The 23,931-nt window shown below is 50.4% G+C and overlaps 8 protein-coding genes across 8 annotated transcripts; 4 read left to right on the top strand and 4 right to left on the bottom strand.

Moving 5' to 3' along the window:
- Positions 1 to 1,105: 1,105 nt before the first annotated feature.
- On the top strand, positions 1,106 to 2,582 carry TrAtP1_001828 (uncharacterized protein; the record flags this gene model as incomplete). Its single annotated transcript, XM_066111178.1, has 4 exons — positions 1,106 to 1,288; positions 1,346 to 1,522; positions 1,587 to 1,791; positions 1,867 to 2,582. The coding sequence occupies 4 exons, from the start codon at positions 1,106 to 1,108 to the stop codon at positions 2,580 to 2,582; spliced, it is 1,281 nt and encodes a 426-aa protein (XP_065967251.1).
- A 356-nt stretch (positions 2,583 to 2,938) lies between these two features.
- TrAtP1_001827 (uncharacterized protein) lies at positions 2,939 to 4,070 on the bottom strand (the record flags this gene model as incomplete). Its single annotated transcript, XM_014085782.2, has 2 exons — positions 2,939 to 3,859; positions 3,957 to 4,070. The coding sequence occupies 2 exons, from the start codon at positions 4,068 to 4,070 to the stop codon at positions 2,939 to 2,941; spliced, it is 1,035 nt and encodes a 344-aa protein (XP_013941257.2).
- A 4,102-nt stretch (positions 4,071 to 8,172) lies between these two features.
- On the top strand, positions 8,173 to 11,561 carry TrAtP1_001826 (uncharacterized protein). The gene is made up of 3 exons (XM_014085784.2): positions 8,173 to 8,692; positions 8,829 to 9,111; positions 9,183 to 11,561. The coding sequence occupies exons 1-3, from the start codon at positions 8,342 to 8,344 to the stop codon at positions 9,989 to 9,991; spliced, it is 1,443 nt and encodes a 480-aa protein (XP_013941259.2). The 5' UTR covers positions 8,173 to 8,341; the 3' UTR covers positions 9,992 to 11,561.
- On the bottom strand, positions 10,853 to 11,404 carry TrAtP1_001825 (uncharacterized protein; the record flags this gene model as incomplete). Its single annotated transcript, XM_014085785.2, has 1 exon — positions 10,853 to 11,404. One exon carries the CDS (start codon positions 11,402 to 11,404, stop codon positions 10,853 to 10,855), a length of 552 nt encoding a protein of 183 aa, XP_013941260.2.
- Positions 11,562 to 11,697: 136 nt separating the features above from the next.
- On the top strand, positions 11,698 to 13,650 carry TrAtP1_001824 (uncharacterized protein). Its single transcript, XM_014085786.2, has 4 exons — positions 11,698 to 12,304; positions 12,375 to 12,451; positions 12,535 to 12,743; positions 12,824 to 13,650. Exons 1-4 carry the CDS (start codon positions 11,943 to 11,945, stop codon positions 12,890 to 12,892), a joined length of 717 nt encoding a protein of 238 aa, XP_013941261.2. The 5' UTR covers positions 11,698 to 11,942; the 3' UTR covers positions 12,893 to 13,650.
- Positions 13,248 to 17,348, bottom strand: TrAtP1_001823 (uncharacterized protein; the record flags this gene model as incomplete). The annotated part of the gene is made up of 3 exons (XM_014085787.2): positions 17,284 to 17,348; positions 14,287 to 17,199; positions 13,248 to 14,176 (listed from the first exon to the last, which is right to left on the bottom strand). Exons 2-3 carry the CDS (start codon positions 17,174 to 17,176, stop codon positions 13,248 to 13,250), a joined length of 3,819 nt encoding a protein of 1,272 aa, XP_013941262.2. The 5' UTR covers positions 17,177 to 17,199; positions 17,284 to 17,348.
- Positions 17,349 to 17,972: 624 nt separating this feature from the next.
- TrAtP1_001822 (uncharacterized protein) lies at positions 17,973 to 21,262 on the bottom strand. The gene is made up of 5 exons (XM_066111177.1): positions 19,975 to 21,262; positions 19,504 to 19,906; positions 19,209 to 19,427; positions 18,746 to 19,144; positions 17,973 to 18,605 (listed from the first exon to the last, which is right to left on the bottom strand). The coding sequence occupies exons 1-5, from the start codon at positions 20,461 to 20,463 to the stop codon at positions 18,196 to 18,198; spliced, it is 1,920 nt and encodes a 639-aa protein (XP_065967250.1). The 5' UTR covers positions 20,464 to 21,262; the 3' UTR covers positions 17,973 to 18,195.
- Positions 21,263 to 22,870: 1,608 nt separating this feature from the next.
- Positions 22,871 to 23,638, top strand: TrAtP1_001821 (uncharacterized protein; the record flags this gene model as incomplete). Its single annotated transcript, XM_014085789.2, has 3 exons — positions 22,871 to 22,994; positions 23,067 to 23,269; positions 23,465 to 23,638. The coding sequence occupies 3 exons, from the start codon at positions 22,871 to 22,873 to the stop codon at positions 23,636 to 23,638; spliced, it is 501 nt and encodes a 166-aa protein (XP_013941264.1).
- Between the last annotated feature and the right edge of the window lie 293 nt (positions 23,639 to 23,931).

The following is a 23,931-nucleotide window of genomic DNA, read 5'->3' as shown; positions in this document are numbered from 1 at the left end:
CCATTCTTTTCCGGCTTCCTCTCTGCCCTATTATAGGGAAAGAAGCAGATACTACGTGCTAGGTGCTAGGTGCCTAGTAGCAGCAGGACCGTGAAAAATCTCGCCATAGCACAGCTGAAGTTGTCCTTGTTCGTCGGTGTTACCGTCATACGGGCCACTGCCTCGCCGTCATGGAGTTGGTTCCAGTTAAACGACAAGACTATTAGTGCGGTGGCGCACTGATGCTTGCGGCGACCAACAGAGTCTCGGCCCTAGAAGGACGGGAAAGATGGAGCTTTGACGCATCACACGTGTGCGGTGGCCCGCTCAGAGGTTCAATCGAGCACAGTACAGTAGGCTGAAAGACGAGGCATCAAGGCAAGCAAGGTTCGAACCTCAGTGATCGAAGCGCGGCGCCAGCGTTCATCCTAGCTGGGGCTGGGTGGGTACCTTGATCTCTCGATTTGCCGGCGATCAAGACGCTGGGCCAGCTAGCCGTGCCCTCGGGTGGCCTACAGCCCAGTCTTTTTCTTGCACCAATTGACCGAAGCAGCGCGCTATCGTCGGAAGTTGTGTGCCTGGCGAGCTAGTCTGGGCTCGGGCTTCGTCCCAAAGACGCTTCCATGGATCGAAGGGGTGCAGGTGGCGGCGCCGGCTCCATTACGCCCAAGCCTGCGGGCACGCGCGCACCATGGCACTATGCCTTACTGGCCTTCCCCTCTCTTGAATGAGATTGATGATGCAGGTTTTATTTGTCAATTTCGCTAGGTGGAGAGGCAGCCGCCTCTTCTCGTTCGCTGTCTGGGCGTGGTGTGGTGCAGGTGTAGGGCAGGGATTTGTTTCCTTGCATCAAGTCTCCCATGGGCTGTGAAATGCATGCAGCCGCGAAGGAATATTAACGGCATGCTTTTGGTTGCAGCTTGCTTCCGTTAATATTCTCCTGGCAACACCAAGGCGGCTGGCTACATGCCTGTTCGTGCATCTCCGAATCATCGAGCTGAGCGTATAAAGATTGAACGGCCTCTCGTCCAACACCCTTCGACTGCAGCTCAAATTCTTCCCAGTTTTTCTTTTCATTCGAGAGAAGAAGAGTCAACGGGGCTAAAAGAATCAATAGCCGATCATCATGCCGATCTTCTCTTTTCTTCGCTATAGGCGACCGAAGAAGGTTGACCCCGAGACATGTCGTCAGGCTCGGAAATCTTTGGAAGAGAGTGAAGGGTCTGTCAGGTCTGGGCTCTCCGGCGCTTCCTCTGGTATTCCAGATGCCTTGAGCTTTGATAGAATCATCAATGGCGGAACCTGCCCCGTAAGCACAAAAATCCCCTCTATTCCGAATGATAAACTCTCCTAATGCTTGTTGAAGCCCATGGCTCTCCGCGACTTCATGAACTATCTCATATATGTCGAGCACGCCGCCGAAAACCTGCAGTTCTATCTCTGGTTCAAGGATTACGAAAAACGCTTTGGCGAGGCAAATGTTAGCGACATCAGCCTGTCCCCCGAGTGGACTCAGGCAATGGAAGACGAAGCTATGGCTAAGGTTCGCAGAGAGCAAGCCGAAAAAAATGAAGAAGGAGCCTGCAGCCGCCGTTGCAATCTTCAAGGGAACCGATTTTGAAAAGAACGCCGAAAGCAAGAGGTCCAACCCCTTCAATACGCCACCTCGTTCTGCCAATGGCATCTCGGACAACGATTCGGCTTGGGATGGCGCGACAATCAATGCCGCCAACAACATGCTCTCCATTTCCCACGGCACTTCGCGCACGCAAGTTGCCGAGGCGTTCCAGGCAGCCGGTGCCATGGCTCCTTGTAAGTTTCAGATGATCCAACCCCCCACACCCAACCTGTAGGGCGTTTGCTGATGACCACTGTGTCCCCATATAGTCACTATCCAGCCTTTCCACGAGGAAGTGACACGCATAATCACCAGTTACATTATGGACGGCGGCTCACGACAGCTTAACCTGTCCGATTGGGAGCAAAAGGTGGCCGTTCAAGCGTTGACCTATACCACTCACCCCTCTGCTTTCCGACTTCTTTTCAAGATTGTTGACTCGGCACTTCGAATGCAGTCACATCCCAACTTCATTCGCTGGTCGATTTGCAATGGCAACCTCCCTCGTGTCTGGTTTGCCCGCTGTCTTGGTGTTGCTCTTATTCTCGCGGGCTTCGTCGCCGCCATACTCATAACGCTCAGCAAAGCTGGCCGAGGATACCGAGTTCTCCCGCTCATTGCCTGGGTCTTGGGAATAAGCACATTGGTTGCCGCGTGGAAGGGCATGTGCGTTGTATTGCACGGTCTGCATCACCGCCATATTCGCCCCTGGGAGCTATTTGCCCAAGAGAATACCGAGGAGATGAAGACGCGCAGCATGGAATCATTCGGCTCTGACAACAGCTACGAAGACGAGCCATGGGTGGTCAAGTATCAGAAGAGAAACATGATTCGCAAAATCTTTGATCGCGAGATATGGATTCAAGAGCCTGCTTTGAGGCAAATCCAAGATACAATATTCTATCAAGCCCTGTTTGCAGGCTTTGTGTTTGGTCTTGTTTTCATGGCGATTTTTCTCGCCGTTCCTGGTGGACATTTGTTTTAGAGAATTTGCTTAATATGTTATTAAAACACAAACAATAGACTGGTTTGGGTTGTGGCTGTCTCGTTTTGTCACACGAGCGTAGACCTCGTGAATAATCTCGCTCTAGTACCATAGTACCATTCTCATTTTCAAAGAAAATTTTGATTGCGCTCATTTAAACGCCGCACCTGTTGTCCCTTGCTGTTCCTTGCTGTCCCTTGCTGTTCCATGCTGTTGCCGTGAAATCGTAAATGTTGTACTCCGTAAATGTCGCTTCATAAAGGGGATGGTTGAATTGTTTTTGCTATTAATAAATACACTTTGCTGTCATGCTGTAAGTTGTTGAGTATTGCGCAATGCTGCATGCCCGACGTTAATTATGCCAAAAGCTGGCCAGAACCTCGTATTTTTTCCAACTCCATCATGAATAAACATGGTAGTGCCCTCACAGCATCGTTATCGTAAGCAATCATCGCATCAGTCATGATGAAATCGCTAATTGCAAGATAGGCGTCTCTGAAATGCGCCCACAGTTCTCTCAACGCTTGGATGTTAATAAACCGAGGCCAGAATGGCTCGTTGTCCATCACTGCATCTACAAGCTGTGTGGTAACAGCTTCGGGGGTTTTTGGAAACGCCGCGCAGTCAGCAAAATCAATCAGCCAGAACTGCACGTGGCCTCGGGCATCTCTACCAAGGACAAACTCCACGCCTCGAGCGTCAACACCGCAACTCCAATGAAGTATTGCGAGAGTTGCACCCATGGAGGCGGCGAGATAAGAAACTTCGACGCGCTCTGCGAGCAAGTGATCCAGATAGGCTGGGCGATCGTGCATATTAGTATTCCAAGCATCAGACAGCGGCTTAGTGTCTCCGAGGTAGACCTTTGCGAGAAAGTGTTTGGATTGACCGGTGCTGAGAGCCTGGCACTGCGCGCTACGGGTCAAATAACGTTTGATGAGATATTTGGTATGATGCTCATTCAAGGGACGGATGTACTCCATGAAATATCCGCTTGCGTCGGCTGGAAAACCTTTGAGGTGCTTGAGGGTTTCAGAGCACGGCGACGACGAGATATTGGGATAGAACCCTGAGCATTCAGGAACAAAGGGAAGATCAATGTCGAGACCGCATATGGTCAACTCCTTGGACATTGCCTTGAATATCGTGTCAACTTTTTTGTGTATTTTGTATTCTCTAAACAGCCTCTTGGTGTCTCGCGAGAGCTTTGTAACGCGAAACGGTGGCATGTTGGCTACATAGATCCACGACTTGTCTGTTTGGGCGAGCATTTGAGCCTGTGGCGGAAATTAGTATCTGTAAATAGGAACAAATAGACAACGAAAGAAGAAGGAAAAGATGAGGTGGAAGATAGATATCAAAGAAAAGACTGACATGTGCCCAAAAAGCAGCAATACTTGAACAGAGACATCTTGATACAAGAGTCGTTTTCTTGACCTTGGGCTTTTTATCCACTTGAGTAAAGACGATCTCTCGTATACGATCCATGGTAATTGACATATTTGCAAATAAATGAAGATGCTCGAGTGGATAAAAGGATTGACGGTGGATTAAGCTGGAATCATAAGAGAGGTGTGCCACATGGAGGGGCATCAGGCAAGGCATATATAAGAGGCTCCTCCTGGCAACGGCAACGGCCGACACTGGAGACGATGGACATGGTTCATATACCGACACTGCCGTGTGGCCAACGCCATTTTCGCATCGTCATCGTCACAGCCCTATACATGCTCTTTGGCGATACGTTAGTATGTGCTAGCTCGGTATGCAAGGCGCATTTCTTACCTGAATCTTCACGTAAAGAGGGGACGAAGCCCGGTGCCATCCCAGCACTTGTTGCTGGAGAGGGGCAGCGGCTCGCCCGGGTTGCCCTGGTCAATAGACTTGTGAGGTGGATCACGGGAAAGAAAAGGCAGATATATGAAGCAGCCTTCCCACAGTCAATTGGCTTTTAGTCTGTCTGCCGTTGGATGACTGGACGGGGTTGGGTTGCAGGAACGATTGTTCGTAGCGTGTTGCTTTGTGGCGCTGCTCTCCTTGAAGTCAAGCCATTGGGGGGGCGATGTGCTCGCTCATTGGAGCATTGAGAGGTGCCTCTTGTTGAGAGCAGCCGTTTCTTAGCTGCAAGACAGCCCGGGCTCCATGGGAGGACCTGGAAGACGAAGCAGTTTGTGGGAGCAGTATGTGTGTAATGGACAGGGGACGGCAGTTGTGCAAGAGAGCTATTGGCGGGGTTGGCAGTTTAGCTTGCAGTGGGTGAGGGGCTGCATTCTTAGTGCCGAGCTCGCAGAGCGATAGCAATCAGCAACGGCGTGTTGTGAGTAGCACTGGAGAGGCAGACAAGGCTCATGATTGGGTTGAAGGCTAGCGAAGAGAAGAATGGAGAAGAAATTGACATCTGGCGATGTGGAGCGTTGAAAAATTTAATGAACCTTGTATCTGCAGCTTGTGGTAAGCGAAGGAAGGAGTAAAGAGGAGAGAAGAGAGAAGAAAGATTGGCCTGCGAAGAAGGAGCTCGCCACAGGTGAGGTACGTACAAGTACTTGAGTCTTGGTGCACACCACCACCGGAAATCCGCATTTTGTATGCGAGCGTGAGGTAATACTGCGCCGTATACAGTAGGGAGCTCCAGTGTATGATGAAATATTGATGGCCCAACCAGAAGAGAGGCAAAAGGAAAATGTTTGAGTTGGCCTAGCTCGCCAGCATAATCTCGCCAAAAGCATCCTGTTTAAGATTTTGTTGCTTTTTGAACCGATCATAGCCATGACAGAGCTTGCGTCAAACTAAGGTTTGGCGAGAGGGACCAGGAACCAGAAGCGATAGAGTTTTGCTTTCAACGCCATCATGTTGGCTTTTGACTTTTGATTCGATGTACTCGCTCAGCCTCATTTTTTTTTTCTTTTTTTTTCTCACTCTCTTTCTCACTCTGGATTCTCTTGATTCTTGAAAAGAGCCAAGAGAGCGCACACAACAGAGACGTCACATGCACCATTCCCTTGTGTGGCGGTTTCATCGACAACAACAATGCTCACCCAATTCGCGTCACGAGCCCTCTTCGCTTCCCGATTGCGTGGTCTAGAAGCCGGTCTTGTTCAGCTTCGTGCTAACGACTCGCAACACCAGAGATGAAGCAGTAGCTCTCTGTGCCGCGCCACCAAGATGCTAAAACTTGGACGACCAGTGTTTCGCTCACCCGCCATCTCACACGCTTGATGAGCCGGCGCTGTTAAGCGGACGAAGCCGATTGGGTGACACAAAATGTCCCAACTAGTGGCTTGCAGGAGGCTTGCAGGTGAGTGGGCTTGATAAAGTCGTTTAGAGCCCATCAAGCACAGGATTGCGGCACAACAACACCTGCATGCATAGGTGGCTGCAGATTGGAACACACATGTCGACTGGGAAGATACTCTGGGGAGCTCGCCATCGGTTGGAGAGTTGCATATCTTTGTCTTGTCGTAATTCAGCCGCGTTAATAGTGAGTAAAAATGTCGAAATGGCTACTGAGCTGTATAGGTCGTCTTGACCGTCTCCCCGTCCTCGATCCGAGTCAAAGCACCCACAACTCTTCGTCGGCCGCCGGCATATCCACTCAAAGGTCCGGAACAAAGCGCCGGCATACGCTCATGTTGATTAGGAAGCCTGGGCTTCATTCCTCGGGCACTGCCTGGACGCCCGACTGCCGGGATGCGATGGATGTGAGGCGGTAAAGATGTGTGGGTTGGCCTCTTGTTACCGCTGTTAGGAGCTCACCTCTCATCACCAATCTCCGCATCTTGTCATTTATGGCAGGCAGCCTATCAGCTGCGATGGATTTGGAATAACACCCAGCCAGTCCAATCGTGTCATGGTCAGCTGAGCAGCCGCATTTTCCATCACAACAGTAGACGAATGAGAGCCTTGAGAAATCCTTAGGTCTAATCACCCAGTGGTGTTGAGCTATGTGCGATAGCCGACAAGGCAGTCTGGCGCCGGAATCCAAGCGCTTATCAGACAATTCCATGACTGAGGCTAGATTGAAAGTCCATTGACGTGACCAGGCTTATCGGTGATTCCAGAATTCGAGGACGTTATGGCACAACTACCAATGATATGGCATGACTCCCACGTTGCCTGACAAACAGCAGGCCACTTGGAAATACTCCAGAAGACGGCTGAGATGGCCAGCTGTTTGAATTAGAATTCAAATATTCTTAGTAGGTGAGTAGGTTTATGATGCTGAGTAGTTTTATGAAAATAGGTGGTGCTAGAGCACACTAACTGGCGATATTCGCCTATTCGGCCAGCTTGCAGCATGGAAGCCACTCACAGCGACTGATGGATATAAGATGCCTAGGTAATACCTCTAGGCCGCATAACCAGCGGCCCTCTGGCAAAGCGCGGGGTCCAGAGCCATAGTCCCAGCTACCAGAAACAGAAACAGAGAGCAGAGCCCCTCGGCGCCCCGAATCTAGGACTCCGTGAGGGGAAGCTGGGGTGACAAGGGAGCATCAGACATCTGCGGGAGGGTCCCATATCGGGGCTCCGCTCTGCCGGTTCCAGCCGGCGATTGTGGCCAGATTCGGGGGGAGCGCGCCGTTCGCCCGGCGAAGTCGATGCGACAGAGCTGCAGACAGAGCTGTTGATTTTTTTTTTGTTTCCATGTCGTATATATTCCTGTCCCTCTTTCCTTCTCACCCTTTGGTGTCCCGTAAAGGCAGACTTGAGGGACGTGCGATGAGACCGGATGATGCTTATGCGCGTAATACATACCAGCCTGTCTGACTTCTCTTCTCTCCTCTTATTCTCTTTTTCTTTGTTTCTTCTTGTGCGTCAAGTGCTCCGTAGTACCAAGGCATTGCTGCTCTTTCTGTGTCTGTGTACTGTAAATTGCGTGCATGACCCCGGCGTGTGGCAACCCAATCGCATGCATGGGCCAAGGGAGATGCAACAACACGACGTCATCTGCGTCAAGTTTGGATTGCTCATTGCGCATTGTAAGAGCGGTGGTGAAGTCGGCAATTTCGCCTGTATTGACCCCTTGTGCTCAACAATGACAAGTGACAAGCAACAAAGCAAACAAACAAACAAACAACAAAACAAAAAAAGAAATAGCCGGGGCAAAGGGAGAGCAGCCAGGGCAAAATGCGGACAACCCGGCCCGAGGGCTGCCTCGGTCAGCAGTGGAGTCGACGGCTTGTTATTAGAAATCGGAAATCTGCAGCCACTTGCTTCCCAGACCGGTAATATCGATAAGCTACGGGGTCTTGGGGCCGCTACCCCAGGTAATCGACACATCGACAGCGCTGTTTATTAGCGAGAGCGAGAGCTTAGCGCTGAGAAAGTGCTCGAACTCCAGCGCAAAAAACAGGGGCCTCTCCGCGCTTTTGGGCAATCTGCATCAAAATCAATGCGACAGGCCGAGTACGAATACTTGCTCGGTGCGACCCCCCGTAGTGATTATCGTAGCGGTACCTGCCTGTAAGCAGCGGCAGCAGTGCGCCCCCAGGTAGGCGGTACAAGGACCGGACGACTTTGTTGAGGGACCACAGGTAACGTTGGAACCACTAAACCGGCGCGACCTCGACTGGTTGCGGCGTACCAGTTTGTGCGGCGTAGATTCAGTACTTTTGAGTTTGCGGGATTCCCCTAAATGAACGAGTCCGTCGCCATCTTCCTGGCGTGATTTGATTTGCATCTTCAACTCCCTTGCCTGAGCGCACTTTGCAGACGCCCGGCGGAGGAGCTGAAAGAGAAAAAAGACCCGACAAACGGCGACAATGACGCCCTTTGTAGCGACCGACGAGCCTGTCGCGGCAGCCCCGCCAAACCACCTTCACCATCACCAACTGCAGCGGCGCAACCAGGAGCACCGGGACGATGCCGACGACGAGCCCAGGCGCGCAGCAAAGCGGTCGCGCACCATGACCTCGACCGAGGAGATTGACAACACCATCACGCGGCCCGGCAGCGTCAAGATCAATGTCCAGGGCGCCTTCATCGTCGACCCGGATGCCGCAACGCCGGCGCAGAACGGCAGCGACAACGGCAGAGTCAGTCCGTCGCATCACGAGACGAGCGATATCCGCCTGCCAAACCACACGGCCATTGTCAGCCACATCGCAGTAGATGTAAGTCGCAGTCTTTGCATCATCCACTATCAATGCTTGTCTTTTTGGATTGTTTCATGTCATCTCTCTTCCTGTTGCTTGCTTTCAATGCCAGTCTTTGCGCCGGTCGTCTGACTTTTTTTTTCCCTTTGGGTAGATTGGCGGCTCTCTTGTCAAACTCGTCTACTTTTCTCGCGAAGTCGACTCGACGGATCCCGGCGGCCGCCTCAACTTCCAATACTTCGAGACCGATCGCATTGACGACTGCATTGAGTTTATGAAGCTGCTGCGTGACAAGCACCAGGCGCTGAACGGGTCGCGGTCGCAACAGCTATGCGTCATGGCTACTGGCGGCGGCGCATACAAATTCTATGACACAATCCGAGACGCATTGGAGGTTGAGGTATTGCGGGAAGACGAGATGGAATGCTTAATAGCCGGTAAGAGAAAGAACCAAGAGGAAAAGGGAAAAGCGATTGGAAACTGACCTTTTTTTTCTGCCACGAACCAGGCCTCGACTTCTTCATCACCGAAATCCCCCGCGAAGTCTTCACCTACTCCGAAACAGACCCCATGCATTTCGTCAGCCCCCGCGAGATCATCTACCCATATCTGCTCGTCAACATTGGCTCCGGAGTTTCAATGCTCAAGGTCACTGGCCCTCGGTCGTCCCAGCGTGTCGGCGGCACTTCGCTCGGTGGTGGTACCCTCTGGGGCCTCCTCTCCCTCTTGACGGGGGCTCGGTCGTTTGACGACATGCTGGCCGAGGCTGAACATGGCGACAACACCAAGGTTGACATGATGGTTGGTGACATCTATGGCGCCGACTATGGCAAAATCGGCCTCAAGAGCACAGCCATTGCGTCTTCCTTTGGTAAAGTATTCCGCATGAAGCTGCAAGCCGAGGCCGCAGAAGCAAAAGCTGCCGACGGCCCAGTGCATGACGGAGAGAGCCACAATGGGCAGGATGAAGACAGCTCTCCCTTTTCCTCAGCCGACATATCGAGGTCGCTGCTGTATGCCGTGTCCAACAACATTGGCCAAATTGCCTATCTGCAGTCCCAAATCCACAACCTCTCTGACATTTACTTTGGCGGCTCCTTTATCAGGGGACATCGTCAGACCATGAACACGCTCAGCTACGCCATCAAATTCTGGAGCAAAGGCGAGAAGCAGGCATATTTCCTGCGCCATGAGGGATACCTAGGCGCCGTGGGGGCTTTCCTCAAGAGGCAACCCGCAAACTGGGGCCGCAGGGGAAGCCTCGAAGGCCTTGACGACGTCCAAGAATGGCGAAAGGCTCTGAAGACAGAACCATAAGTAAAAACAAACTAAAAGAAAAAAAGAAAAAAAGACACGAAAAAAGAAACGCCCACAGGTGAAACGTTTCTTGACCGTCAACGGCAGAAACAAAATATGGAGGGACGAGAAACAAGGTATTCAGTTTTGAAGAGTTTTTAGCCTGTCACACATTTTCAGGAGCTCGAATTTTTCGCCGCAGGCGTGCATGATATAGACTTTGGGGGGGCATTGCATTCTCCAGCAGGATTTGTTGTAATTTTCTTCCTTTTTCTTCCTTTGCTTTTCTTTTTGCTTTTTATTTGCTCACCTCTTCTTTCAAGCTGCTGCGGCCGAGTGCCGCCAAGAATATGCGTTTTGCTGAGACACTTAGAGATGCTCACAGCCTGTATAATATGGAGTTTCAACGGGTACATTTGATAGAATGCGCCATAGTCGCAACTGGTAATCCAAATTGAAAAAGGAAAAATTCACATTTCAGCCTTGGTATCCGTGCCGTGCCTCAAATGGAAAGTAAAGCCGTGCGTATTCGTTTCGTATTCGCATTGTGGAGAGGAGAGAGAGAGAGCTGTTGTTTCGTGCTCCGCCATTTCCACCCTCTCAGGTTCAAGAAGAGCCGTAGTAGATGGTATCTGTGCATACAAATTTTCCTGTGATTGTCCCAATATTGTACAAATAACGCCCAAGCACTCATCAATTAGTGCAAATCATCATCAAAGCCATGTAATGCAGTAGTTGTACATGATCGGCGATATCGACTCGATATCCGAATTCTCATCATCTTGGCATATCAGAGTGTCGCCTTCTTGATCCTGCCTTTTGCCATAGAATAGCAAGATCTTGGCGTAAAAATTGCGTGATAAAACTTCTGAAACCAAGCCGTTACTTCTCTCCCGAGTCTTTCTGGTTTCCATCATCTCCGTCCTTGCTTGAGACCTTATCCATTCCCAACTTCGCCATCAGATTGTCAATCATCTGCTCAAATTCTTTCTCGTCTTCCGGACTGACTTCACCCCCAGGTCTCTGTAGGGCAGCCTTTGTCCTCGTCCTCAGCTCATCAACAGAGCTTAAATCAAACGCCCACGATAGCCCTCCCGTTAGAAGCACCGCAAAGCTTGAAACGTTGAGTGTCGCCAATCCTAAAGCGTGGATTCCCAGTAGAGCGCCTTCCGAATTGTTGCCATCCTCGGGCCCAGGGCGGTTGGATGTGTAAAACTTTGGGAAAGAATCGCGCTGGCGACGCACCACAGACCGGCGAGACACCCCGACAGATGCCGCGGTAAAGGCAGCACCTAGGAAAAAGAGCCCGAATTGCTTCAGAGGGCGTGACCAAGAGGCCGAGTATGCATTGATGTCTGGTTGGCGGCGAATTGACTGAGGTGGTGACGATGCTGATCCCTCTTGAGACATGGCTTGTGGTTGCGCCCGAAACATGGTGGATATTTCGGCTTAACAGGGCATATCAAGGTTTTTAGCTTGCCTTGTCTCTTCTTGTGATTATTGCGAGTGTGCCTAGTTTCTTTTCATTTCCAGGAGACTGGTTATTGCCGACGGACAGTAGTTTGCTGGCATGAAGATGAGAATTGCGGGCGTTCGAGGTTAGTTTTGATAAAAGCAATGGCCGCGTTTTAGTGCATCTTTACCACTTTTCCAGTATGCATCAATCGAATACCCGCCCGCGGACAGTGCGACAAGCCGAATTGAACGCTCGACTCAAACCGGCGGCACAAGTTCAAAACAAAACAAGTACATTTGCGGTGCGCCTGTGATCCAGTTCGGTTGTTCCCAGATTCTGGTCCAAATCCATCCATTGATTCGAGAAAGCGGTTGCTCCGTCTCACATTCCATGTAAATCGGCTGGTCCATCCATCCGCATTGATCCACTGACTTCTGCGCACTTCCCCATCTCAAGCCCCGAATGCCCTCAGTATAGCTTCACCGGTAACGCTGAGCCGAAAGCCATCTGCCCCAAATGCCAAAGGCTAAATCCTCAAAGTCATCGGCCTCGGCTCTCCAAGCTGCACCTCAAGCGGCACCGTCATGGCCCATGTTCAAGCCCCCTCTGCCAGTTGTTCAGCTATACCCAGAGCTGCATCCCGCAACGTCAAATATTGTTCTCGTCTCATCTTTTTTCCCTCGTTCTCTCTGCCGCGATTATGTGGCATATCTCAAGACTTTGCCACTGCAGACAACCCCTTCAAAGCCGAAAAAGGGGGAAGCAGTCCGTGTGAATGATAGATTCCAGATCAATGATCCAGACTTTGCCCGCAGGCTGTGGGACACTACCGGGCTGAAAGAGTTGATTCTGGAGGATGAATCGATCAAAAGCCTTTGGTGAGTCAAATGTATATTTTCAAGACGAAGCAGCACATGGATGAACTGAACCATCTCCGCATTCGTATAGGGGCGGCGAACCGATCGGTCTCAACCCCAATATCCGCATATACCGCTACTCCAAAGGCCAATACTTTGACTGCCACTGTACGAAGTTACTTTACATCCAAACGATCCCCTTGAGAAACACACTTACTAATTGAAAAACAATGGTCTTTTTCCGTCCCTAGATGATGACTCGAACTATCTGATGCTCGACTCTGTATCTGTCAAAACGACCTGGACGCTCCTCTTGTATCTGACTTCTGCCGCAGAGGGATGCATTGGCGGAGAGACAGTATTTTATCCTCATGATCGCAAATCAGCGGCTGAAGAAATCGCTGTGTCGCTCGAAACTGGAATGTTGCTTTTGCACAAGCATGGCGACGATTGTCTGCTGGTAAGTCAGCTTCATTATTTGCTTGCGTGTTTGCTAGCCTATCAGTCAACAATACTAAACACAAGCCAAAACAATTATAGCACGAAGGAAGAGAAGTACAACAAGGAGAAAAGTGGGTGCTCAGAACCGATCTATGTGTCAGGCGATGAAGGGAGGAGGGACATTGCTTTGGTCCACAGACATAAAGCTTGTAGGGACGTCTCTCTTGGGGCGAGAGAGTGGGATGATCATGCATACAATGGCAGGACAACGATATCACTGGATATCAATGAAAGTGACATCACCGGGATTGCGATAAGTTAGGAAATGTAAAGTCAAGTTCAAATTATGCCAGTGGCAGAGTAGGAAATAGGAACAACTTGTTAAATAAAAACGAGAAAACAGCAGAGGGGAGTCTGTCAGGATCAAGTAACGAATTAAAACTTGGTAAAATAAGTCGAGGACGCCATAGTAAGCCTCAACCAGCACACTAGGCAAGCTGAGAAGGTAACCTTGAGCCAGAAATCAGCTGTCAAAGTCGTCAAGTAGAGACATCGCCTCCATGCCCTGTGGCAATTTTCCTTCCTTGTTCTCTTCCTCTGAAGCAGCGACTGCGATCTCTTCATCTTCATCATTCAATGCGCTCTGTGGGAGTACAGCTTCGGATGCGCGGAGTCCGGATGCGTCTCCTGAGGCGTCATGAACAATGGAAAGCGCAGGAACAGGCATAGCGCGATGAGCCGCAGCGAGTATCGAGCCTTTTGGATCGTATTTTCCATCTGATGCGACTCGAATCATGACCCAAGGGAAGATCCAAGGGAAGCTAATCAGAGGCATTGACTTTGTTTCGAGCTTTCGGGCTGGAATGAGATTGCTAGCCTCATTCGTTGCTCCACGACGATGCTCAAAAAGTGCAATCGCGATTTCTTGTTCCGTGATTTTATACATGGCTGCCACGAATATGTCAATCTTGTCCTCGTCGCGACCACCGGCGGCTTCAAAGCACAAGCCACGGAATCTGTCTTTGATGGCGTCGAATTCCCTGCCCAGTTCTTCCTGTCGCTTGTAGTCACTTCCGATCGCTGGCTTCGTCATAGCCCAGGACGTGTACAACTCAAACTCGGTACCCAGATTGTGGTGCGACAATATACGACGCACCGCAGCGTCATACTGGCCTTTGATCTGCCTGGCGCTCTTGAGCATTCCAGTATCAAGCTGATATCTGTTGAGGATTCGCTTATCAAAAGCGTTTTCCCAGTCAGGTCGGAATTCGATAGTCTGCTTGATCACCCTATCATATATTGCTCCCAGGGCTCTGGCCGATTTATATCTTTGCTGCTTCTCCATGAAATGCGGCCAACTCTGAGGGTTGTACATATCGTGATTGAACTCCGCGGGGTCGCCAGTCTTTGGATAGTCGACCGCTTTGGAGTGAAGCTCAGCCAGTCTCAGGCCTACAAATTATCGAATCCATTAGTATGCACAAAAGAAGAAGAAGAAGAAGGAAAATAAAAAGAAGGGGGGGGGGGGGACAGAAGTCTCAACACATGTTTCCTCTACTTACAAATGGGTGATGCAGGGTCAAACCGGTCGGCCAACGCCAAGTGAGCCGTTGCGATGAGCGGAAGCACGTCATTCTTCATGTAATTTACAAAGAAGTCTCGTAAATCGTTAACGTTGACATCCCGATCAAGCTTCGGCGGCGGTGGGCTAGAATAATTCATGGCCGGGTGATTCCACTTCTCAGGAATCAGGCTGGGTTCCCAAATGACGAAGAAATCATCCCCATCAAGGTCTCCGCCAGATAGCATGTTGGGGACCGGACGATCTCCTGTTGAGGGGAAGACGACGACGTCTTTAAGGTGGTGCAGCTCAGGAATATCAACTGCCTCAACTACCCGAATATCGCCTGGGTGCAATGACGGATTTCGCCCGACAACACAAATGCCCTTGATCACTTTGGTTGTGTCGTATATTTTGGAGTCAGACACCTGCAAAAAGATTTGGGGAAGCTTGTTGACATCTTTGTCGGAGGTGCCTTCGGTTGCATTTGAGTGGCCTCTCAAAGTACCCGTCTCGTCCACACAACCCAGAACAAAGGCGCTCTGTTCGATGGCGATTCTAGCCTTTTCTTTGAGTAATTTCAAAGACCAAGACCGCCAAAGATTTAGCAAGTTGACCACAAACGGTTCCTGACAATTCTTAGTCTTGAAGCCAGCCTGCAAGAGTTCAGCCAGGACCAAGGTAGACTGGTTCTCGTCCACACACTTTTTCAGCATGCCAACCGCCACTCTGTTGTCCTTGGCAGCTTCTTCGTAGAGAGAAATCTGTTTCTCCAAAATATCCATAAAAGCCTTCTTCGGCACACCAAGGTGCTCCAGAATAGTGATTGTTTGTCGGTTGAGTGTAGCAGAGGTATACTTGGCGCACTTGATAATCTCCAAGTTTTTGGCGTCGGCTTTGAACTTCTCCTGGGATTCTCGGATATACACCTCGCTTTTCTTGGCCTGGGGCCAGACGACCAGTACACCTTTGCACCCACCCATGCGAAATTGAAATGCAGATGGGTCGTTGAATACTTCCAAGGTGAGCTCTTCAACAATCATCCGAGCCATGAAGCCGGATATCATGCCAACTCCATCAGTAAAACAGTAACCATTTCGCTCGATATCTGCAATGGGTCGCACATCTGGGATGGGGACGCCCTTCATCTCTCTTGTTGTAGAGAAACATTGACCCAGCCGAGCCGCGTACTTGGCCACGATTCTGATATGACTGACTTGGCCCATCCACTGACGGATATCTTGACATGAAATATGATCAGTTGGGCAGAAGAAATAGGCTCCAGACTGTCTGAGCTGTGAGCTGCCGAAAGCCAAAAATTCGTATCGCCGATCGCCAATTTGGATGCCTTCGTACAGGGTTCTGAGCAACTTCTTCCATATCTCTTTTTTGTTGTGGGAGTTCATGGTCATACGGCCGCTCTCCGCTTCATCCACAAACTGCACTCTCAAAAAGCGGTCTTGGGCTTGGTTAAAATATCGGAGAACCCTGTTCGAGGTCTCAACGGCGGGCGAGCTGAGTAGAAGAGAAGTAGGGGTCACAGTGGCCTTCCGCGCCAACACGCAGTAATGCGGGATTCTTGTCGCCGGTCTATAGGGTGTCATGGTCCGCCTTGCAAATATGTCCATGGGATTGTGCACAACCTCCTCTTGATCCACAAGAACTTCCAGGCGGTGCTTCGCATCGAGTGGATGCAGAGCAGCTAGCTTTTGCAAGAACTCCAAGGATACCGTATGTTCGTTGAGTACGCGGCGGGTGATGCATACTTCCAGTTGAAACCGAACCGCAAAGTCCAGGTGGACGAAGGGGGTATTGGATAGCAGCAAGCTGGCCAAGGCATGTTGGTCTTCCTCAACGCTGTGATGGTCAAGGTAGTCCCACATTGTCATCGTGGAATTACCAACGTGGAATCGATCACAGATTTGTAGTTTGATATTCAAATCTTCCAGCGCTAATCTCAGGTGTTGGACTGCCAGCTTGCCAGGTCCATTCGTGGCATTCACAGCAACACGAAAGGCCGTCCACCGACCGACATCTAGATACGCCGATCTGAACGAAGTAGGATTAGAAGAGACGGGGAAATCCAGTGGGATTGTATCGTCCTCCATAATGTCTGTGGCTCTCTTCCAGGAGTCTTGAGCGCGCCAGTTGGTGCGACGTGAGGCAAGAGCAGCCCGCTCTAATTCATCGAATTTCCAGAAATACTGGGGAGGTATTGGAAATGGTAAAATAAAGGCCTCTTGTCCCTTTTCTGTGATGTAGAAGGCAGTCTGCAATTGAGAGACTTCGGCGAGGAGTTTGAGCTGCTTGGTTTGATAATGGCCATCACCTTGTTTGACGGCAAGTGGAAAGTAAATGACTAGGCGCTTTGCCAATACATCTAGCTCAAGGATGAAGTCCTCTGTAGTGTTGGACGAAGTGACTGATTTGCGAACATTGATCGCGGCAGCACCGATCATGGAACCAAAGCCAAGTGAGTTGATGCTGGCCGTGATTTTTGTAGGGTACTGTACGTCTGGATTGACGCGACTTTGGAACAATCGTTCGCGACGAGATTCAGCTGAAAGGCGGAGTTTGATACCCTTGGGGTACTTTGCAGAATCAGGGTGTTGAACAACGATTGAACCAGCCTCCCAGAAGGCAGTACTGGGTACAGGTTCGAAGTTGATGACAGCGGATGCTGGAGCCTGAGCCTCACTAGCAGCGCCATATGTGATATTACAAAATACAATGGTGCCGTAATCCGAAAACCATTGCAGCAAATCTGCAGAAGTGACATTGGGCGGCAAACCACCCACTTTGACGGAAACGCTTGCGCCGGTCTTCCAGTTGATAGCAGGCGGTTGCCCGCCTCGCCGTGGGCGTGAAGTTCCCTGTGGACGTGGCGGCATGATGGCACTTGGATTGTGGTTTTCTATGAGAAATCGTTAGAGAATCTGATGGAAAATTTGATAGAGAATCTGAATGGAGATGAGAATGAATTCAGTTGCAAACATACCGTGTGACTAGTAGATGCAGTCTGTTTTGTTTCCAAAGCGCGAGCCTGTTAGATGTCTTTGCGTGATGAACAAGGGTTGAGAGGATGAAAGAGGAAGAGAAAGGTTGTGCACGCAAGAAGGGACGGAAATAAACAAAGAGAAAGGAAAAACTTTAATGCAAGGCGAGCAGATGAAAGGCTTCTTGCAGCTGCGAGGTGGAGAACAGATGAAAGTGCAAGGACTGGACGAGAGGAAACATGAACACAAAGGCGACGAGGCTAGCTGCATTATGGGACCAGGCGTGACACCTGCCAGAACCAAAACCTCTTGGCTGCTGCTTCAGCAAATTTCCCTCTACTTGGTCAAAGTGCCTGCACTTCTCTCTGCCTCTCACGCTTTCCTTTCGTCCCCCACCCCTGATCCAACTTGTCCCTCTCCTCTTCTCTACTCCCTACCACCCACCCTTCGCATCTCTCATCTGGTGGATGAGATGCGTACCAAACGGATCCATCCAACCCAACTTCTCCCAAATCTGAGGCGAGTGTCTATGCAGCTTGTAGCTTGTAGCTTGAATTCTCTCTTTGGCATACGCGGTGATGCAGCCTTGCATAGCCGACGGTGCATGGCAGCTACCAAAATGGCAAACTACCTTGCCTATTTCAAAACCAGGTAGGTAGACGGCTACGTGTTGCCCAATGGGCCGATACGGTGTACTTTAGACGATCCCATTGAATGCACCTTCTATATTCTATATCCTTAATGATTGGACCTTTCGTCATCATTTTGCGAGATGGCGGTCAGACTCTCCTTCCTCCTTCCTTTTTCTCTTTCTTCTGCCTACTCACTTCCTACGTTTTTTGGTACAAGCTCTCCGCCTTTCCTTCTCCTTCTCGTAATAATGACGAATGACGACAAAAGAGAGATACGCTCGCTTAGTCTTTGGCAGCAGAATGATCGTCCTGCCGCTCCCATGGCACCTCCATGATCTTGCCCGGGTTCAGAATCCAGCGTGGATCGAGCGAGTTCTTGATGGTGGCCATGACTCCTACAGTCTCAGAGCCAACTTCCCACAGCAAGCTCTCCTTCTTTCCCCATCCAACGCCATGTTCTCCCGTACAGGTGCCGTCCATCTCGATGGCGAGGCGAACCATGTTCTTGACGCAAGCCTCCACCTTGGCCCGCTCGCTCTCGTCGTTCTTGTTGTACATGATACTCTCGTGGAAGTTTCCATCGCCAATGTGGCCGAGGATGCTGGCAAATAAGCCCAGTTCATCCATTTCCTTCTTACTGACTTCGATGATGTCTGCAAGGCGACTAAGCGGCACGGCTACATCAGTGCTCCCTGTGGTTGAAATAGGACGTTAGCTTGATTGTAAGAATTTCTGCAGGATAGATGGATAGATGGATTTCAAGTTGGGTGGGTAGTTGATAGGTAGACTTTTACACAAAGAGGAGAGAGGGGAGAATGCAGAGTCAACTCACAAACATCTTCGCCTTCTTTTCTCAGCGAGAGCATCGACCATAGTGACTCTTTTCTTGCGGACCACAGCAACTGTTGCTCCTGTTCGTCTTTTGCAAATTCAAAGTTGCCGCCCTTGTGGTTTGCCGTAATCTTCTCCACCAGCTGGATCTGCTCTTTGACGCTGCCCTTGGTGCCGGCGAACTTCAAGAACAGCGTCGGTTTTTCAACCCAGACTCGAGGCGCGGTGAACTTGCTCAAATTGACGACTCGCATTTGCACCTCGTCCATGATCTCGAGACACTGCATGGGAATGGCGGCTTGCATGATGCTCGCAGCGGCCGATGCGGCGTGGCGAATGCTTGGGAAAGTCACAACTGCTACCGACGTCTCTTCCGGAAGGACGGCGAGCTTCAGCGTTGCTATGAGGATCGAAAAAACGTCAATATGAAATCACACAAAAGGGCTGGGTAATTCGCCACTCGCCTTCGGTCACAATGCCAAGAGTTCCTTCGGAACCGACAAAGAGGCTGTTGAGGTTGTACCCTGCAGATGACTTGCGAGGTCGCCTGCGCGTTTTGATAATCTGTCCATCCGACAAGACCACGGTCAAATTGATGACCCAATCCTTCATGGTGCCATATCGTACAGCATTGGTTCCGGAGCAGTTGGTCCCAATCATACCCCCAATTCTGGCAGTGGGACCTATGAATCAGCAAGAAGAGAGGTCAGTGGCTTGGGTCTTGGCAAAATCGACATTGATGGAGTTGTTCGAACGAACCGGGATCAACTGGGAAAAATAGTCCCGTGCCTAACTTGACGAGCTCATCGTTCAAGTCTCGCCATCCCACGCTGGGCTGCACAATCACGTCCATGTCGTCCTTGTTGACCTGGATGATGTTGTTCATGTAGGCGAAATCAATGCTGACGCCGCCATAGGGCGCCGAGAAGTTGCCCTCCAAGCTGGTGCCTCCTGAAAATGGGATGACAGGGACCCGGTGGCGATGGCAGACTCGAACTATGGTAGCAACATGCTCCGTGGTGCGAGGATACGCCACGGCAACGGGCAGCTCGTCGGGATTGACCGTCGACCAGCTGGAATAGCCGTGAGCATGCAAGTCTTCAGGGTCTGTGGATATTATGTCCTTCTGGTTCCCAAGTTCCCAGACTATATCTGAGATGGCCTGTCGGGAGCAAACGGGCTGTTAGAATCTTTGAACACCTGGTATCTTTGGCCTGGGTCTCAACTCACCTCTTGCATTTCAGAACGATTAGCGAATCCCACCTCTCCATCGTCATTGTCTGCCAGAAAAGCATGCTCTTTTCTTCGGCCTTTTTTGCTTTCATTGTCTCTAGTATCGTCGTCGTCTTGATTGCTTTGGCCTTTGTTCTTGCTTTTGCCCCTTGTGTCTCGGCTCAGCAGAGGCACCAAGCTCGAGAGGCCCCAGCCACTTATAGCGGCCGCAGCGGCCACAGCCAGGACGCTGCCACTGGACCAGCCTGATGTCGATGCATTCTGGGACGCCCCTGAGCCGGAAGTGCTGTTTGTCCCATTGGAAGCAGAAGAAGCGAGCACTCTGGAGGAGACGCGATAGCCTCGGCAATGAGGAGAGGCTCTTCCAAGCGGTATGGGCGGTATGGGCGATACAGGCGCTATCGCCGATCTCGCTGGGAGCTGTGCCCTGTACGCCCTGCCGCCACGCAGCAGCGACTGCGCCTGTATCAGAGGTCTCGCAGGCATTTTTCGTCCTCTTTCTGCCCTGGCAGTTGGGTTGTGGTTGCAGCACCACGATTGCTCTCCCGCAAGGCAGCTGAGACACTATGGCATCATTGATAATAGAGGAGACTTTAATGCAGCTGGCCGTACAGGCATTATTCATCCATGTACCCTAACCCCGCTGTTGCAATCCGCCGACCTTGTTGCTCGATACCCCATACATTTTACGGAGTTTTGGTCTAGCACCTTGGGAGATGGAACTAGAGCAACCAGCCTTCAATCGGGACCCCAGCATCGTGGAGCCGCCATCAGGCTTCTGGCAATCTGTCCCAGCGAGCACGAAGCACGGTTCAAAGTACCTACTGCATGGTAAGAACCATGATCGTTTTGGAATAGGGGCTTTTAAGACATCTCCTGCCATAGATGCCACACCAAATTCGGAAGCAGGGCTACCCGCGCTGCTACCTGGAATTGCTTTGAGACATGCGTGATCCGCGTCAGTATCTCGGTGTCTGCTCGGCGAATGGAACAAGCCAAAGCCGGGATACTGCTTGGTACTGGTGGTCGATGCTTGTGCTTTGGAATAGAACAAATTTCTTTTCAAACCCTGGCTGCCCCCAAAAATTGCAAGTAGATACTGCTGGGTAACCCGTTTGGAAGATGGGCGAGGCACGAGCGCTGGTTACACAGCATCAATCAGATCTGGGGAAGTGCTTTTCCCCGTCTGTTACCGAGATCTAGTAGCCGCTTTCCACGTCGCGATGAGGCTACTGTATGTCACGATTAAAAGGAAATTGAGGCTGAAAGAGAAGGAAGAAACATCAGCAACAAGCTTATTCCCTTGATTAGTGAGCAGCTGTCAATTTTTCACCAAGGTAGTAATACCAGATAGCCCGCATCAGCACTTCAGCCGCGAACGTTTATCGTACCAAATTTGGGCCGCAAGAAGAAAGCAGCTGAAATATTGAAGATGGTGTCCATTTCTTGGGGCTAGTGAGCTTGTTTGGGATTATCGCCTAGGTTCCCATCAGCCTCGCAAAATGTGCGTGCCATCAAGACAGCCCTGGCCTAGCTGGTAACATGACTTGAAACGAGATCGTAACAGGTCTTTTTGCTTCAAGATGGGCATATGTATGTATGCAAGCAATGCATGCGTATGCCAGCATGGGCATTCTAGAGGGGGAGAAAAAATATGCCAGGCATCACGCCTCCAGCCAAGACTCAGGCCTACCCCGCCATCTCCGAGTCGAGATCCACTCGCCGCGTGAATTCTCTGATGAGAATGAAGAGGCTTCGTACAAAAGTAAAGGCCAACTGCATATCTATTGCATTTGCTCTGTTTTGCGTGGTTGCGATTTGTTGAACATGGAGATTAGCAGGCATAAAAGGCGGCCTGCATGGGGCTGGCTTCGTCTTTGGTGTGGCAGCCTGCAGCTTCGCCTAGGTACGGTAGGAGGGGCAAAAGCATACATGTGCCACCTTGCTACGGGTGCTAACCAACACATTTGTGGCTTTTTGTTATTTCCTTTTCGTTCTCAATTTATTTGTTTCAGACATACATATAAAGGTTCAGCTCTTGCCTCCTCCTTTTTTTCTTCCGAGGTGCTATTCTCAACACAGATGGCCTCTTAATGGGCTGGCCAAGTCCACCCGGTAGTCTGAACGCAAGGCTCTCTCGTCCTGCCCCTCTTTGATTCTCGTGGCGAGCGGATGGGCCAATATTCAGCCCCCCGAATATTACATACCAACTCCACGCTGTATGTAAGGGGCACTGTCTCTCTTTCATCACACATGTAGTAAGGCTAGTGCCTAGAGGCAGCAGTAGATCAAGGATTTCCCCCCCGCCTGATGGTTCCGCATCGCGCAATGACATGCCAAATTCCCAAATTCCGCACCAAACGATAGCACACGAGTACATCACTGGCTGGGGTCCTTTTCTCGCCGGATAGCTCCCGTAACGGGGAAGGGAGGGAGGTATATGCCTACATGTATACATGCACATACATGGAAATTGATAGTGTTGCCGCCATATATATTGCCTGCCGAGGAAGCATCTAGACCAGACTCTCTTTTTTTATTCTTTGCAGATACACACCTTCTTCTATTCCTCTGTGCCGATTCGCCAGCTGTGTGATTTCTTTTTCTTTTTCTTTTTTTTTTTTCACTAGACTACCTCTAAAAGAAATTTAGAAGAAAAAATTCGGAAGCGGTAAGTTTTATATTCCGCCAACAAGTTGGGTTATTTATCCCTCTGCTCCTTCCCACTTTCATTCCTACTCCTCCGCCGAGTGCCTCCACCAGCTTCCATTAGTATCCGCAATAACTAATCGCCTCTAATTTCAAATCCTCCATATTCAGCTTCTCGTTTCAACACTGCACCACCTGCAAATCACATCCAATCCAATCCAATTCAAAAACAAAAATCATCACCATGTCTGTCCTTGAGGTCGGAGATAACTTCCCAGGCAATGTGTCCTTTGGCTACATTCCCTTGACGCCCGACAGCGAGGAGATCACCAGCTGCGGCATCCCGACCAAGTTCGATGCCAGCGAAAGTAAGAATTCCGTCTACTTCATTTACTGTTTGAGAGATCATACTAATTCTTTCCTTTTTCCGTTTATTTCAGCCTTCAAGAACAAGAAGGTCGTCCTCGTCGCCGTCCCTGGCGCCTTCACTCCCACATGCCAGGCCAACCACCTGCCCGGCTTCATCCAGAACATCGAGGCCCTCAAGGCCAAGGGTGTCGAGCAAGTGGTTGTGATTGCCTCCAACGACCCCTTCGTCATGTCTGCCTGGGGCAAGGCCAACTACACCAAGGACGACTTTATCGTGAGTTTTTAATCCATTTTCTTTTTTACTTTTCTTAGTTCTTTGCTACAACAGCCTTGCTTTACTTTTACCCCTCATTCACGGCATGTTCCTCTCTCTTGCTTCTTGCTGTTTCTTCTCCCTTCTTCCACCCCGCTTGGTTCTTTTTTTTTCAGGTGGGATAAATTAGCTAATGCCGGGGGGAAACAACCAAAGATCTTCGCCTCGGATTCCGAGCTTGCCTTTAGCAAGGCTATTGGCTGGACCATGGGCGACCGAACTGCCCGGTACGCCATCGCCATCGACCACGGCAAGGTGATTTACGCCGCAAAGGAGACCGAGCGCGGTGTCGATGTCTCTGGTGCCGACGCTGTTCTGGCCAAGTTGTAAAAGCTCTCTGTCTCTCTATTCAGCGTTGTTCACGAACACACAGTTGAGCTGGCGCAGTGGGACTATTTTTCTTTGATTTCAATACGGGAAGCGCAACAAAATAAAAGGGCAGCTCCGTATTACAGAGAGAGTTTGAGGTTATTTTTGGGATCAATGGCATCATGGCATGGGCTAGACTAGCACCAACGAGGAGTACCTGATTATTCAAACACTGATTGCCTGGGACTCGTTGGCTTTTTTTCCTGGAATTTTACGTGAAATGCTGGTTTTATTCTACCTTTCGTTTTTCCTTT

This window comes from Trichoderma atroviride, chromosome 1, assembly GCF_020647795.1.
Source record: "Trichoderma atroviride chromosome 1, complete sequence".
In the NCBI taxonomy this organism is placed as follows: domain Eukaryota; kingdom Fungi; phylum Ascomycota; class Sordariomycetes; order Hypocreales; family Hypocreaceae; genus Trichoderma; species Trichoderma atroviride.
Note: the sequence above shows the minus strand (reverse complement) of the source record. Positions and strands in the feature narration are given on the sequence as shown.

Excerpts from the sequence above, each read along its gene's own strand:
- TrAtP1_001822 (XM_066111177.1), bottom strand. The coding sequence starts at position 20,463 with ATGCCTGCGAGACCTCTGATACAGGCGCAGTCGCTGCTGCGTGGCGGC. Across the intron at positions 19,145-19,208 it reads TCTTGGCATTGTGACCGAAG|CAACGCTGAAGCTCGCCGTC; the intron begins GCGAGTGGCGAA and ends CGATCCTCATAG. Across the intron at positions 18,606-18,745 it reads AAAAGAAGGCGAAGATGTTT|GGAGCACTGATGTAGCCGTG; the intron begins GTGAGTTGACTC and ends TTTCAACCACAG.
- TrAtP1_001826 (XM_014085784.2), top strand. The coding sequence starts at position 8,342 with ATGACGCCCTTTGTAGCGACCGACGAGCCTGTCGCGGCAGCCCCGCCA. Across the intron at positions 8,693-8,828 it reads TCAGCCACATCGCAGTAGAT|ATTGGCGGCTCTCTTGTCAA; the intron begins GTAAGTCGCAGT and ends CCCTTTGGGTAG. Across the intron at positions 9,112-9,182 it reads GATGGAATGCTTAATAGCCG|GCCTCGACTTCTTCATCACC; the intron begins GTAAGAGAAAGA and ends GCCACGAACCAG.
- TrAtP1_001824 (XM_014085786.2), top strand. The coding sequence starts at position 11,943 with ATGCCAAAGGCTAAATCCTCAAAGTCATCGGCCTCGGCTCTCCAAGCT. Across the intron at positions 12,305-12,374 it reads GAATCGATCAAAAGCCTTTG|GGGCGGCGAACCGATCGGTC; the intron begins GTGAGTCAAATG and ends GCATTCGTATAG. Across the intron at positions 12,744-12,823 it reads ATGGCGACGATTGTCTGCTG|CACGAAGGAAGAGAAGTACA; the intron begins GTAAGTCAGCTT and ends AAACAATTATAG.